The 15112-nt window shown below is 39.3% G+C and overlaps 2 protein-coding genes across 17 annotated transcripts in view; both read left to right on the forward strand.

Moving 5' to 3' along the window:
- The window catches only part of TENM3 (teneurin transmembrane protein 3), a 1601892-nt gene that overhangs the window by 1540408 nt on the left and 46372 nt on the right, over nucleotides 1-15112 (forward strand). For all 16 annotated transcript variants that reach the window (XM_077477263.1, XM_077477264.1, XM_077477253.1 and 13 more), the window contains 2 exons: nucleotides 3524-3756; nucleotides 13899-14053. In XM_077477263.1, the coding sequence (XP_077333389.1) occupies nucleotides 3524-3756; nucleotides 13899-14053 (388 nt within the window). The remainder of the gene's footprint in view (nucleotides 1-3523; nucleotides 3757-13898; nucleotides 14054-15112) is intronic.
- Nucleotides 11287-13381, forward strand: LOC143975172 (phosphoglycerate mutase 1). The gene has a single exon (XM_077477252.1). It carries the CDS (start codon nucleotides 11321-11323, stop codon nucleotides 12080-12082), a length of 762 nt encoding a protein of 253 aa, XP_077333378.1. The 5' UTR covers nucleotides 11287-11320; the 3' UTR covers nucleotides 12083-13381.

Genomic DNA, 15112 nt, shown 5'->3' on the forward strand with positions numbered 1-15112 from the left:
AAGTTTTGCAATAGATTTTGGTACTCTGAGCAGAACATTTAATAATTCACAATCTAATAATTCCTTCATCTAAGTACTTCCCAGGCAGCAAATTGCATTTAGCAAATTTTTATTATGTTTTGCTTCTTTTAAAAATAAGACTTTAATACTGCATTTGCGTTATGCACACCCACTTCTTACAAGCATTATTCATTAACTTTTTTTTATTTATTTTTTGTTACATTTCTGGCAGCTGCCTCCCTGGGTATTTGTCCTAGTTGCCACCCCAGCTCATACACACAAGCTTTGTGTTTTACAAAAGTATAGGCGTACACATACTAAAATGTTATGAGTGCTTAAAGTACTATTTACGCTCATTTAGACATAACTGTGTGCTGCCTTATTTCTTACTGGAGAAAACCATTTTGTTGACTTTGTTAATAAACATGATAAAACAGCATCAGTCACCTAAATGAGCATAATTTAAAGATAACGAAGCATAACTTATTTTAGGAAGAGTAATTATCCCTTTTGAATGGCATAGTGTATTTGTTAATGCAGAGCCTGATGGTAACACTTTGTACCTTATAGCTGAGACTACAGGCTGTTCTGTCTGCTTCTTCCTCACTTAATTTCCTGGTGCTTTTTAACTTTTCCACTTTCAATCAGTTTTTAATTGTCAGTGTTTTTTTCTTTCAACTTCCATTATGCAAATATAAAACGGAGACCACGATACTGACACTAGGGTTATTATGCCCACAGCTGGCACCTGAAGAAAACAGCATGATTCCACTTGCCCAAGACTTCAAATAGAGTCCTGTGTAAGCTGTGCCTAGATAGTGCCCTGATTGGCTTGACCAATCATAGCGCTCTTTAAAAAAATAAATAAATAAAGAATTCTACAGTATGTGCTGATTATTCGCAACTAATGGCGTGTGTGGCTGGGGCAGCATGAATAAAGATGCGTGTTTTAATGAAAATTGCACACCGGGAATAAATGCAAAGCAGAAGAAAGAACAACGTTAAATTGCTCATACAAAATTACTCACTTGAATGTGTGTTCTAGCAAATTAGTGACACTGATGTTTACTAAAAGGGCAATTTGAGAGCTGTCTATCTGTTCCTTATGCAGCTTTTCTGCACCCAGTGTTCACGCAGCTCCCTGGTACAATGAATGAAAGCTTGCCCTGCTCCCAGGAATAGCTGTAAGATGTAAATGAAACATATCATTTTGTTTAATACCCTCTAATATCTAGGAGCTAGTAAAAATCACAGGTATATGCTGGCGCTAATTAAGAAACCGAATAAAATTGCCACCTTACAATTAGTGTAGTAAAAGCCGTGAAAGTGTGAAATTATATACTCATTCTTTCTTATAATTGAAATGTTTCAGTGTTTCTACTCAAGCGTACATGTAACAGATACAGGAGTTTTAATTTAATTGTTACCAAGAATCTATAACAGACTGAAGATCTTTCTGTCGATTTAGCGATCTCTCGAGTAATTAAAATAGCTTTTGTGACCAGATCAGATGGCCTTTAAATGGAATGTTTGTAATAATGCCTCCACTGTCAATTATAAGGATATGATAATTAATTTAAGCTGACAATGTCCATATAAAGGTACAGGGCTGGCGTTATTATTAAAAATATAAAAAAAAATGAATCAACTATATACTCCAACAAGCTGCAGGTTGCTTAAACTCTGTAGAGTCTCAGGACTCCTCTGAACAGCCCCTGTATTCCCTGAAACACTAAAATGAATGAAACCATAAAACAAGAAAATATTTTTAAATGGTATATTTATGGTTTGGTGTTTTCTCTTCCAATGGTGCATGTGCCGTGTGGTAAATATGACCCTGTTGTTAAAAATCATCTTAAGGGCTCATGCACACTGCAGCTCAAGGAAGCTGCTCCTACAGACGTTTGAGCTTTTTTGTCATTTTTCTCTGCCTGGAGACTCCCCTCCATGTTAGCCAATGTGTCCATGCACACAATGGGCGTTTTCAGGTATATGAGCTTACAAGCAAAAAAAAAAAAACTCAGCAAACTTGCATTTTTGAGCCGAGCTTTCAAACAGAAAAGAAGCCAAAGCACACAAAAATGTGCTCCAGCTTCCTTTTTTTTCATATACAGTGGTTAAGAAAATACTGTCTATTCATTGGAAGCCTTGGGAGGTACCGGCAGTTTCCAATGGCCCTGCTCTGGAAATCCCAGTGGAAATGCTGGGGTCAACTGTTGTACTTTGGCCATTTTTTTGTGGCCACATGTTGTTCCTTTCTTTGGCCACAAGAAATGGCCAAAGGAAGTAACAACAATTGGCCACAAAAACTGGCCAAAGTAACGGCCCAATTTTTCTGGCCAAATTAATAAACTGCACTTGTATAAAAAAATGTATAGATGTGTGTGTGTGTGTGTATGTATATATATATATATATATATATATAGACCCTTAAAACCTAAAAAAATAAATAAATGCCACAATGGACATCCTTTTGAAATTGTTAAAAAATTCCTGTATGTTTTCTCAGCTGACAAAACGTTTGCAAAATATTCAGAAGAAATAAGATTGAAAAGCAAAGGATGTGTGTAGTAGTGACAACGGTGGATTAGCCTGTGTTGCAGCTGCATTCTCATAATTATCAGCCTCCGCAACACAAGCAGTAGCACTATTTCACGAATCATAATAAGGGGATCCATGATTGCAGTAAAAAAAGAAAAAATTGTCTCTGCTCTGAGTGATCGCTCTGCTCTCTCTCTAAATAAAAATGGTGACTGGAACTAATTTTGCAATGTGGTCATGTGGCAGAAAGAAATAGCTGTGGGGAGTGTTTGTGAAAAAAAGCTTATGCTCAAAAATACAAAATAAAAATGTGCAAAGGCGTGCAAAATCGGGCAAGCTTCTAAAACAGGGGTCTCAAATTGGTGGCCCTCCAGCTGTTGTGAAACTACAAGTCCCATGAGGCATTGCATGGCTGACAGTTACACCCATGACTCCTACAAGCAGAGGCATGATGGGACTTGTAGTTTCACAACAGCTAGAGAGCCACCAGTTTGAGACCCCTGTTCTACAAGCTTTTAGAAAAAGAAAAGCTCAAACTCTGGTAAATGCATCTTTTTTTCAGCTGCAGTATGCATGTGCCCTTAGGTGTAGTGTATTGGCAGTCTTGAAAATGTCCCATGCCTTTTTAATTGACACTTGTACATTTTGTTGTTCTAGTTTATCTATACCTTTGTTATGCACTTCCCATTTTAGTTTTTATTTGCTGCTATATTGCATATGCTTTCACTGATATACTACTTTTATCGAACATAATGCACCGTTATGTTTTATTGCTTACAAAGTTAAATATTTTATTATATTTATTCATTATTCATTATTGCTTAGTGATATTGTCCTTATTCAGTGACAGCTTATTAATGAAAAAACATAAAATGCATACATTATGCAGTTGTGTCATTTCCATTTATTTACATGTTTCTTGTAGTATACTTTTTCTGGTTTTTCATAATTTGTAACTTTAGCATACTGTCTGTTTCTGCAGTAGTAACTTGGCCCACCGCTACTACCTGGCTACAGATCCAGTAACTGGAGATCTTTATGTTTCGGATGCAAACACTCGCAAAATATATCGTCCTAAATCGCTGACAGGAGCAAAGGATTTGATCAAGAATGCGGAAGTTATCGCTGGCACAGGAGAACAGTGTACACCATTTGATGAAGCAAGGTGTGGAGAAGGAGGAAAAGCGGTAGAAGCAACGCTAACAACACCAAAAGGTAATTCACATTGAAGTGGACTTTCATTCATTTCAAATAACTTGTTCTGGCTTCTCTTCCTCTCTCTCCAACAACTGGACATTAGTACCTTATTTGTTTTGTGTTTTGGACCTTCTTTCTCACCTAGACAAGAATGATATAGTGCACCCCTCCTCTCCACTGTCTCCTGGGATGTCCACATATCACTTCCCGCTCATGCTGTTAGACATGACAGTGTGTATGAATATGCATGAGAAACCCCAGATGTGCTGCAGGTCTCTGCCGCGTCCCAAAGACTGGGCAGAGATCTTTGGCACATCTGCTCATGCTTCAAATAATCAAAGATGGTGGCATGGCAGAGGAGGTGGGGATTCAGTATATCGAGGGAATTGAAGTTCCTCTTTAAAGTTTATGTAACTTTCTTTTTTAGCTTTGGATGGACAGGGTAAGGGTTAGACCCTTGGCCAGGTTTCATTAGTGTCTGTGACATATAGTAGTATGGATCACTTCAGTACATTCAAGAATGGCAGTGCTGGATGTAAACAAACCATGGCTGTCACTTGAAGGTAAGTATGCAGGTATGAAGAAGGTTGGGCTAGGTTAGTTCAGAGGAAGAGGCTAAAAGAATAATGCACTTATCCCTTAACACTCAACATGATTTTGAAGTTAAGATTGATAACGCTTTTTTGCCTTCTCTACTTATGTATTATTAGCTAACAATGTATGTAATCTTCTTTTATTTTCTGGCTTGCTAGCTACTTCCACTTCAACAGCAACTGCTGTTTCTCAAATGAAGGTTGCAACTTGGAACGTATAATCCCCCCAGCATTACCTATATATTAGGAATGTCAAACTTCTATTTTTGGACCACATAATGGTTGATGTATACAAATTGGTGATCATAGCAACCAATCAGAATTATTGTATCTTTTTTTTTTTTTTTCCGTGAATCACTTTCAATATTTGACCCTGCGTTATTTGACACCATTGGTCCTTGACCAATATAAGAACTTCAGTTGAATGGGGTCACAGGCTGCTCTATAGCTTAAAAACCTTCTCTATATTGCAGCTTAACACACCACAGTAAGCTTTTTGATACAACGCCTTATGGATGTGGTCTACTCAGTGTCAGCCCATACTTCATTTAAATTTGATTGTCTACTTTGAACAGACTTTTTTTTTTTTAGACAGTTTTGTCATTATCCTTGAAGACCTCTCCATACTTCTTTAAATCACTGCACTTGTGAGTTTTACTAGTCCCAGTGACTCAAATGTTTACTTTGTCATAGTGATATTCATTTGGTGCTTTTGATTTATTGCCATCCCAGGAACTTGCTTTACGTCAGCATGTTGCAAAAATAGTTGTCTTCTAGGACAATTCTGAACATAAAAGTGATTCATCCAAGAACAAAATGCAAAAAGGGTAGCTTGATGGTTATAGTATATTTTTGTTAAAAACCAGGAAGAAAATTTCATCAGGTTTTATACTTTAGAAAGTAAGTTTCATCCAACCATCAATGCACAGTTTTCAATCGTAATCGTTTATTACTTCCCATGGTACTTTTTTATATTTTTTCTGCACTAACAGTTACATTTTCAGGATAAGCTTTGGGGGTTCTACCCCCTTCTTCCAAGATTCAATTATTACTGACACAGAAAGATTTAGCAATATGCTAAGTAGAAATGATCTGTGAAAACACACACACTCACATACCCATGCTAGTTAAAATAAGAAAGTTAGTATATAAGGAGTAGACTAGGCAACTGTGGAATGGAGGGGAGGGGAAGAGTCACAGAGGTTAGAATGATGATAAGAATGTTTGATAGGGATTGAGATGGCTGAGGTTCTCATTCACTCTGTCATCGCTTGTGCAAAACAGAATTATTTATCATTCGCACTTCAAAGTTTTAATTTTCTGAGTACTCTTAACATTTCCAAATTATTCATTTTTTCCATACAGTGGTTTCCTTGTGGGAAATTATGTCCCACTGGTGTGCGGTAATCATCTTACTTGTATTCTTAATGGTGTGCCTAATGTAAATTCATTTTTTTTTTTGTAATGCCTGGCTTACTATTGTCATATTCCTTGCTGAATTTGTTGCAGTAAAGCAGAATGAAACTCTGCTATATATATTTTTTTTTTAAATGGGCCCCGAGGAGGTTTTATTCCATAATGTGCCAGTGTGCAATGCATATTAGCACAGTATGTCAAATGCAGCCCTTCGGTGCTGTGCTTTCAGCATTGCAGCTGGTCCTAGGCTTTTCCATCTTCTCCTTGTCTTCCTTCCAGGTTCCTGTTTTGCCATTTGAATGACTGAGCTGTAAATGTACTGTGCATGCGCAGCTCAGTGTACATTACTGCTGACAGGCTGAGGTAGGCATTTATGACAGAAGAGACCAATAGGGACCTTAGTGTTATATAAAGCCTACAGCAGTTTTGAAAAAAAATTGTTTAATTTTGCTTTAAAAAGGTACACCACATTACTGGATATGCAGCCGTATCATCCAATAATACTAAAGGTGGCTTTTATGTGTGTGTAACATTTTAATTGTGGGGATGCACAGTTTGTACCATTTTATTGTTGCAAGGTTTTGTTCAGTTGTTTGTCCACAGAATAAGGTTCCTGTTCATTAATTTATCTGAGGTTGGGTGATTGCCTAAGGGTCAACACTGGAGGTTGTTGGAAGATTTCTTCCAACGTTTCATCCTCTGTTATGATAGGTTGCAGGTCTTTGATTATCTTGTTTATTCCCTCTATTGCTGGGCAGCATGTGGTTACTAGAGGTACACGGCTATTTGTTTTTATTTCTCTTTGTATTATAGGCGATTTTCTCTTTTGGTTTTCAAGGCAGCATTTATGCTTGTACAGATGATGTTGTTGCTGTAAGCTGTCTAATGAAAGGATTATGGTAGTACTCTATTTATGTCTTCTGGGGAAAAAGCATATGCAGTGTTATCTGGCGCAAAAAAGAAGGTATTTTATCAGAACTGCATTTTTATAATAGATCTTAATGCAGATCTATTGTTTTCTATGGTCCCATACACATAGTGCCTAAAGATCAGCAAACTTACATTGTGCTGAGATCTGTAAAATCAATACAGAAAATCCAAGATCAATAATTTAAGTTTGTATGCCTTTAAGCTCATTTGAATGAATGCACATGTATACACATGCAAATTTAATGGTTTCGAAATAGAATTCTATGCATCTAAACAATTTACCAACATTTACGTGTCTATACATTTGTGAACGCTTGCACCCAGCGCATTCGGACTGTAGTGACTGCTCACGTGGAGTGGCATCTTCCTTGTTTGAATTAGGTAATCATTACAACCATGTGCATGTGCCCTAATATGACAGAAGTAAACAATTATTAGGCTATAGTTATCACAACAGTTAGGGCAAGGTATTCTATTTTGAATTCAGAGTTCACAATATAGGCCCCAATTTTTTGGAAAAGAAAGCAATTTCTTCTTCCATTCATAACTTTCTTACATGGAATGATTTGGTTTAAAGTTTCCACTGGAATACACTTGGAGGGTATAGGTTTAGCCATCAAATATCAGTGTAATAGTCAACTTTCTTCTTCTTGTAAACCAAACAGGAACATTTCAGGTGTGCAGGAGTTAGGGAGATTTAGTAAGTAACTAAAAAGAATGATCACTTGCCTCTAGAAATCCGTTATAGCCAGGAAATACAAAATAAGGCATACAGAATCTGCATGGGTTTGGTACATTGTATGCAGTTAGAGGTGGACATACATCCTATTTTGTGTAGTTTTACCATATAGAAATACATTAGGTATACAATATACCAATGAATCAAGAGATTTTTAAAAGCTGGTAATATGAACATGTGAGAAGAACACATCGTCCCAGTCTTCTTTGTTCGTAGTGTGCTTAAAAATATTGGAATATTTTCTAAACCTAAGCCCATCTGCACAAGCCTTGCCAATATGTATATAACCATATTTGTTTATGCAAAAACCTAAGAGTCCAAAAAAGACACTGTATTTTAGTTGTCAGGTGTGAATAAGGCATACTTGATAGAAGTGAGCAAATTGCTCTAAATGTTAAGGTAAAACTGTGGCCAGTAAATAAACTTTAAAACAAGCCCTCCTTGACCTGTGTAGCTGCAGCAATTCATCCTCAAAGACTGCAACAGAAGCTTTAGTATCACTTTTTTGTAACTCGGATCCCCTTTGCCAGCAGAAATTTGACACCCTTTTGATCTCTAATGTAAACAAAGAGCAGGTGTGTAAGAATAGGAGCGTTTAGTGATGAGACCAGATTTGTAAGACTTCACTACTTCTGTTATGGTCATTGAGAATGCATTGCTCTACAGTGTCTACAGCCACAGTGAGGGATTATTTTAATGTTTATTTACCACATGATAAGATTTTGTTTCCATAGCCAGGCAACAGTTTTACTTTAAAGTGTGTGTAACTAATATAACAATGAGTTTCTTTAATTTCCCTCCATTTTTATATATGTCATATCTATTTGACGAATGCCAAAAAAAATTAATCCTGACACAAAAAAAGCTAATAACTTGTGCTTTTTGCAAGTGCTGCACTTTATAATCAGTTTTCATGGGCCATTCCCAATTTGTATTACATACATTTTTGTTATTGGATTTAGATACATAATAATCATCACCAGCATCAGGCAGATCATTTCTGTTCTTTTTAAAAGCAATAAAGTTGGCTTTGATGAACAGAAACGGCCACTATTGGACAGGCATATACTTCAGGAGATACCTGCTGTATATGACCACCTTAACTGCTTGCTGACCAGCCGTCATTATACTGCAGCAGGTTGGCACGGCTGCAGGAATTGCCATAGGTGTAGAGGACGCGCCTATGCACGTGGCCGGCAGCTGCCATGTTCACCCGTGACCTGCAATCACTCCTCAGAGAGCCAGAACGGAAATCTTTCAATGTAAACAGACAAATCCCCCTTGTCAGGGGAGTAAAGAGTGGTCTGCTGTTCCTAGTGATCAGGAACAGCAATCTCTCTATACTCTCTGTCAGTCCACTCCCCCCACACTTAAAAAGACCTCCCTAAGGAACACTTAACCCCTTGATCACCCCCCTTGTTTTAAGCCCCTCCCTGCCAGTGACATTTATACAGTAATCAGTGGCTATTTTTAGCTCTGATCACTGTATAAATATCAGTGGTCCCAAAAAAAATTGAAAGCGGTTGTATAGTCTTTTTTTTTTTTTTTTTTTTTTTACTTTTATCTACAGGTAAGGCTTACCTGTAGGTAAAACAAATATCTCCTAAACCTGTATGGTTTAGGAGATATTCCCCTCTAAATGAGCCGCTGACTACAGCGGCGCATGCGCACAGGGGATTCTCGGCTGAAAGCCCCCAAGACGACGGACCCTGCCGTAAAGAAATCTCCCACGTGCATGCGTGGGAGTGACGATATCGTGGCTCCGGCCACTCACAGCGCCGGAACCGTGATACCCAGAAGACATGCCGAGGGAACATGTCACCTCCCTCGGCGTGGTTCAGGCGAGATGTCAGGACTTCGTTCTAAGGTAAGTATTTCATAATGAGCTAGTATGCGGTGCATACTAGCTCATTATGCCTTTTCCCTTACAGGTCTTAACAAAAGAAAAAAAAAAACTCAGTGGGTTTACTCCCGCTTTACGTGTCCATTCTGCCCGCTACAATGTCACAGTCCCACAAAAAATTGTCGATCATCGCTATTACTAGTAAAAACAAAATTATAATAAAAATGCCATAAATTATCCAGACATAGACTGGGCAGAGGGAATCATGCATTCATCTAAGGCTCGCCAGTTCCTAAATGTATTGCACAACAATTTGATGGGTCAGATGGTAGACGCACCAACTAGAAATAAAGCGTTACTGGATCTACTGATTACCAACAATACAGACCTGATCACGTATGTGGAAATACGGGGCAGTTTAGGTAACAGCGATCACAGGTCAATTTGCTTCAGTATAATTCACTCAGTCAAGTAATTGCCAGACCATTGTTCCTAATTTTTACTGACAGTCTCCTGACTGAAATGGTACCAGCTGATTGGAGAAAAGCCAATGTAGCACCAATATTTAAAAAGGGCCCAAAATACATCCCTGGGAATTACAGACCAGTTAGTCTAATATCAATAGTATGTAAACTCTTGGAGGGGATAATAAGGGACTATATACAAGATTTTAGTAATGAAAATTATATCATTAGCAGTAATCAGCATGGATTCATGAAGAATCTTTCTTGCCAAACCAACCTATTAACCTTCTATGAGGAGGTGAGTTCCCATCTAGATAAAGGAAGGCCCGTAGGCGTGGCATATCTGGATTTTGCAAAAGCATTTGACACAGTTTCCCATAAATGTTTACTGTACAAAATAAGGTCTGTTGGCATGGACCATAGGGTGAGTACATGGGTTGAAAACTGGCAATACGGGCGAGTTCAGAGGGTGGTGATAAATGGGGAGTACGCGGAATGGTCAGGGGTGGCTAGTGGGGTCCCCTAGGGTTCTGTGCTGGGACCAATCCTGTTTAATTTGTTCATAAACAACCTGGAGGATGGGGTAAACAGTTAATCTCTGTATTTGCAGACGATACTAAGCTAAGCAGGGCAATAACTTCTTCGCAGGATGTGGAAATGTGGAAACCTTCCAAAAAGATCTGAACAAATTAATGGGGTAGGCAAATGAGGTTCAGTGTAGTAAAATAATGCATTTGGGTGGAAAAAATATGAATTCAATCTATTAATTGGGGGGAGAACATCTGGGGGAATCTAGGATGAAAAAAGACCTGGGGGTCCTAGTAGAGGGTAGGCTCAGCAATGGCATGTAATCCCAAGCTGCTGCTAACAAAGCAAACAGAATATTGGCATGCATTAAAAGGGGGATTAATTCCAGAGATAAAACGATAATTCTCCCACTCTACAAGACTCTGGTCTGGCCACACCTAGAGTATGCTGTCCAGTTCTGAGCACCAGTCCTCAGGAAGGATGTACGGGTAATGGAGCAAGTACAAAGAAGGGCAACACAGCTAATAAAGGGTCTGGAGGATATTAGTTATCTGGAAAGGTTGTGAGCACTGAACTTATTCTCTCTTTAGAAGAGTCACTTGAGAGGGGATATGATTTCAATATACAAATAACATACTGGTGACCCCATAATAGGGATAAAACTTTTTACAGAAGGGAGTTTAACAAGACTTGTGGCCACTCATTCATTTGTGTGAAAAATGGACATAAATGTTGTTTGTGTACAGCGTAGCATGACCACGCAATTGTCAGTTAAAATTACGCAGTGCCATGTCGCAAAAAATGGCCTGGTCATTAAGGGGGCAAATCCTTACGGAGCTGAAGTGGTTAAAGGATAAGTTCACCTCTGTTCACCTTTTTTTTTTTTTTTTTTTTTTCTAAATTCCAGCTCCCATATGTACCAACATAGCATTAATGTACTTATTTTGCAAAAATAAAAACGCTTTTCATTTATTATACGCACGCTTACCTCCCTGTCTTCATGGATGCTTCAAAACACTGCCGATTACGCTTCTGCAGTGTGACAGCCCGGCTAGGAAGAGAAGAAGAGATGGCAGCTTATAAGATCGTCCTGATCCGCCACGGGGAGAGCACCTGGAACCAGGAGAACCGCTTCTGTGGCTGGTTCGATGCCGACCTCAGCGAGATCGGGGTGCAGGAGGCCCAGAGGGGGGGCCAGGCCCTGAGAGATGCCGGCTACCAGTTTGACGTTTGCTACACGTCTGTCCTGAAGAGGGCGATCCGCACCTTATGGCTGGCCATGGACGCCACTGACCAGATGTGGACGCCGGTCATCAGGACCTGGAGGCTGAACGAGAGGCACTACGGTGGTCTGACCGGCCTGAACAAAGCCGAGACGGCCGCTAAACACGGAGAGGCGCAGGTGAAGATCTGGAGGCGATCCTTTGACACTCCTCCCCCGACCATGGACCCGGATCACGATTATTACACCACCATCACCAAGGATCGCCGTTACAGTGACTTGACAGAAGACCAGCTCCCCAGCTGTGAAAGTCTGAAGGACACCATTGCCCGAGCCCTGCCGTTCTGGAATGATGAAATTGTTCCAAAGATCAAAGAAGGGAAGAGGGTCCTAATCGTCGCCCATGGCAACAGCCTAAGAGGGATCGTTAAGCACCTGGAAAATATGTCTGAAGAGCAGATCATGGAGCTGAACCTTCCCACCGGGATCCCCATCGTGTACGAGCTCGACAAGAACCTGAAACCCATCAAGCCAATGCAGTTTTTGGGAGATGAGGAGACCGTGCGTAAAGCCATGGAGGCCGTAGCGGCCCAAGGAAAAGCCAAGTAAAGGGCTTCTTTCCCCCCCCAAGAACCATCGGCTTCCATCCCTTAGTTTACTTTTTATCCAGGGATTCTGAAATGCAGCTGTACCGGAAACCTTGCATCTAGGCAGCCGCCCATTCACTTGTTCTCTTTAACCCTCTCCCATAATGCATCTCTCCACTGCATTCCGTTCACTCTGTGTCTGTTTTTTTTTTTTTTTTTTTTTTTTTTTTTATAGGACTAGCTATATAGTAGTCAAGGATGTTAATTGTGAAATGCGTCGGTTATTGACACATGGCAGCAAATCCTGATCGATTGGTTATAAGTTAGTTCAGATTTAGCTTGCTTAAAGGGTAGTAATGAAGTGCAAAGCGCAGTCACCCATAGCAACCTACCGGGAATCTTATTGGTGGTTTTAGGTTGTTGCGCTGTGCTCATTGCCCTTTGCACAGTCTCTGTAAACGGAGCCCCGCGTGTGTCTCTGTAAACGGAGCCCCATATACATTTCACCGTTTTTGTTTACACTTCTTACTTTTACCCAATCACATACTGTAAACTTTGTTGGCTTTTTTTTTTTGCACGGACCAATCACATTCTTCATCACGCACTGAAATTACACCCGTGCAAGTCTATGCCTGCTGCAGCGTATTGTACGGATCATCTCCAAGGTCCAGTTTTGTTCTAAGTCCTCATAACAGACGCAATTTTTTTTTTTCCCTGTTCCTGATATCTGTAATTGTTTTTCTGGCCTTGGCCTTCTGGCTCCTCATTTGTCCCGCTGAGCATCCTAACACTGGTAGATGTTCAGAAACTGGAGGGGGTCAAAGGGTGCCTTGGTGCTTCTACTCTAGTATGGTCCAGCTCCGCGTGGGTGTCGCATTGCTCTAGTATGTCACTGGGACGGTTAGTACACAAGCTAATGCCGGTAGGTCGGTTATCAATGTACGAGGAGAGCCGAAGGACCAGCTTCCTGTTCTAAACACTGAGACATTCCAGAGAGATTGGGGGGGTCCACTTGGTGTCCCACTGTAGCCATTCATTTCCACTTGGCCTGTATTTCAGTTTCCCACAATTCCCTCCTGGTCAACTTTTTTTTTTTTTTTTTTTTTTTTTTTAATACTGGAGGACATGACCGTACTGATCGTGTGTAACGTGCATGGATCCTCACCGCGTTTCGTCTCTGCTGCTAGATAGAGGTTTAGGAGCTTTGCCTGTAAAGTGCACCCCCCCTATTCCAGCACTCGTTTTTATGACGGTTGTTTGTCCCTTTATAGAGATGTCCGTTTTTATTTAAGATCCATTTCAATAAAGGAGTGATGTGCAATGATAAAAAAAAAAAAAAAAAAAAAAAAAAAAAAAAACACTGCCGATTACTTCTACCTTACTTTCTGAACAGACTTTAGGTCATGGCACAGGAAGGAATTGACCAGCTGATCTCATTAGTACACACCTTGCATCATCTACCCCCAGCTGGTCAACTCCTTCCTGTGTCATGACCGAAAGTCTGTTCAGAAAGTAAGGCAGAAGTAATTGAGCAGTGTTTTGAAACAGCCATAAAGACAGTAAGGTAAGTGTGTGTAGAATAAATGGAAAGCTGTTTTATTTTTGCAAAGTAAGTACATTAATGCTATATTGGTCCATAGAGGAACTGGAATTTAGAAAATTAATGTGAACAAAGGTGAACTTATCCTTTAAATCATGTGTTCATACTTTGCCAAATAGAAAATGCTATTTTTTTTTTTTTTTACTGTTGTGGGTCTTGGAAGCAGATTAGAAAATTGTAAATTGTCAATTGCGCTCTGTTGTGTTTTTGTTCTGACTTTTTCTGCTTTTTCGTAAAGGCATTGCTGTGGATAAGAATGGATTAATCTACTTTGTGGATGGAAAGGTTATCAGAAGAGTGGATCAAAATGGAATAATATCAACACTGCTTGGATCCAATGACCTGACCTCTGCACGGCCTTTGACCTGTGATACAAGCATGCATATCAGCGAGGTATTACCATGAACAATATGGATAGATGCTTGGTCTTCTAATCACTGAATAAATAGCTTACTGTGATACTGAAAAGTGCTTACCTGGCACATGCATATAGCTCATTTGGCTTTGACAATATTGTAAAATTAATAGTTGTTTTAGTAAAATAATCACATTATGTTATGCGCAAAGTCTGCATCTCTTAAATTCCAAACTTCGGGGTCCCAAATAGGAAATGATTAATGCAGAAAGAACTGTAAGTCAGTCCTCTCCTTTATGATTATCCAGAAACCTCTCACCCTGCAAGACTGAGAGCCCCTAAGTACACCAAATCCATCTCCCTTAAAGGGACCACAACCTAAATATGGGCAAAACATAGCAACTGTCCAAGAGCCATTCTTTGCATCCTCTACAAAATAAATACATATGGTATATATAATTATATATGGTATATACTTTATGTATATGACTATATATGGCTTAGGAATTCAGTATTCAGGGAAAAATTACAAGCTTACCTAACCGACGCTAGTTTTGTAGTACAGGAGAGAATTCCTAAATACACCACAATGCTTGATATATAAAAGTGTATCATTATTACATTACAGCGAGAGCCAGCAGTTACAGTCAGCCCTTGTTTATTGGTGACATATCATAAACAGAGATAGGAAGTTGGTAATCAGAAATTTAGTGTTTGTAAACCCTACATTTGTTTTTCAGCATTTTTGGCATTGTGCGTGAGTTCTACCTTTAGTGCATCTCTACCGTCTTTGAACAGTATTAGCAGTTCACTGGAACATTTCACTTGTTTCTTGCCATTACTGTTTAAGTGGGATCTTCTGCTTTCTAGAAACACATTCCTATTACATTTCCACAATCATTTGTAGTATATATTGCCCAGTGTGATTTGTTTATATTATTATTTCAGCCATAGGATTAATATAAAAAGCTGCCTGTTGTTATAATGGGGAATGAATTATTATCAGTATTTTCTATAAGATCATTGCCTCCTATTGGGCTATGCAGGGTAATTGTTACCAACAATTATAAATAACCAAAGATCCTTAAAAAGAAGCT

Source organism: Lithobates pipiens, unplaced genomic scaffold, assembly GCF_037356315.1.
Source record: "Lithobates pipiens isolate NorthernLeopardFrog02 unplaced genomic scaffold, aLitPip1_a1.2 Scaffold_13, whole genome shotgun sequence".
NCBI lineage: Eukaryota > Metazoa > Chordata > Amphibia > Anura > Ranidae > Lithobates > Lithobates pipiens.

What these genes read in the sequence shown, in the direction of transcription:
- LOC143975172 (XM_077477252.1), top strand. Translation starts at nt 11,321, where the DNA reads ATGGCAGCTTATAAGATCGTCCTGATCCGCCACGGGGAGAGCACCTGG.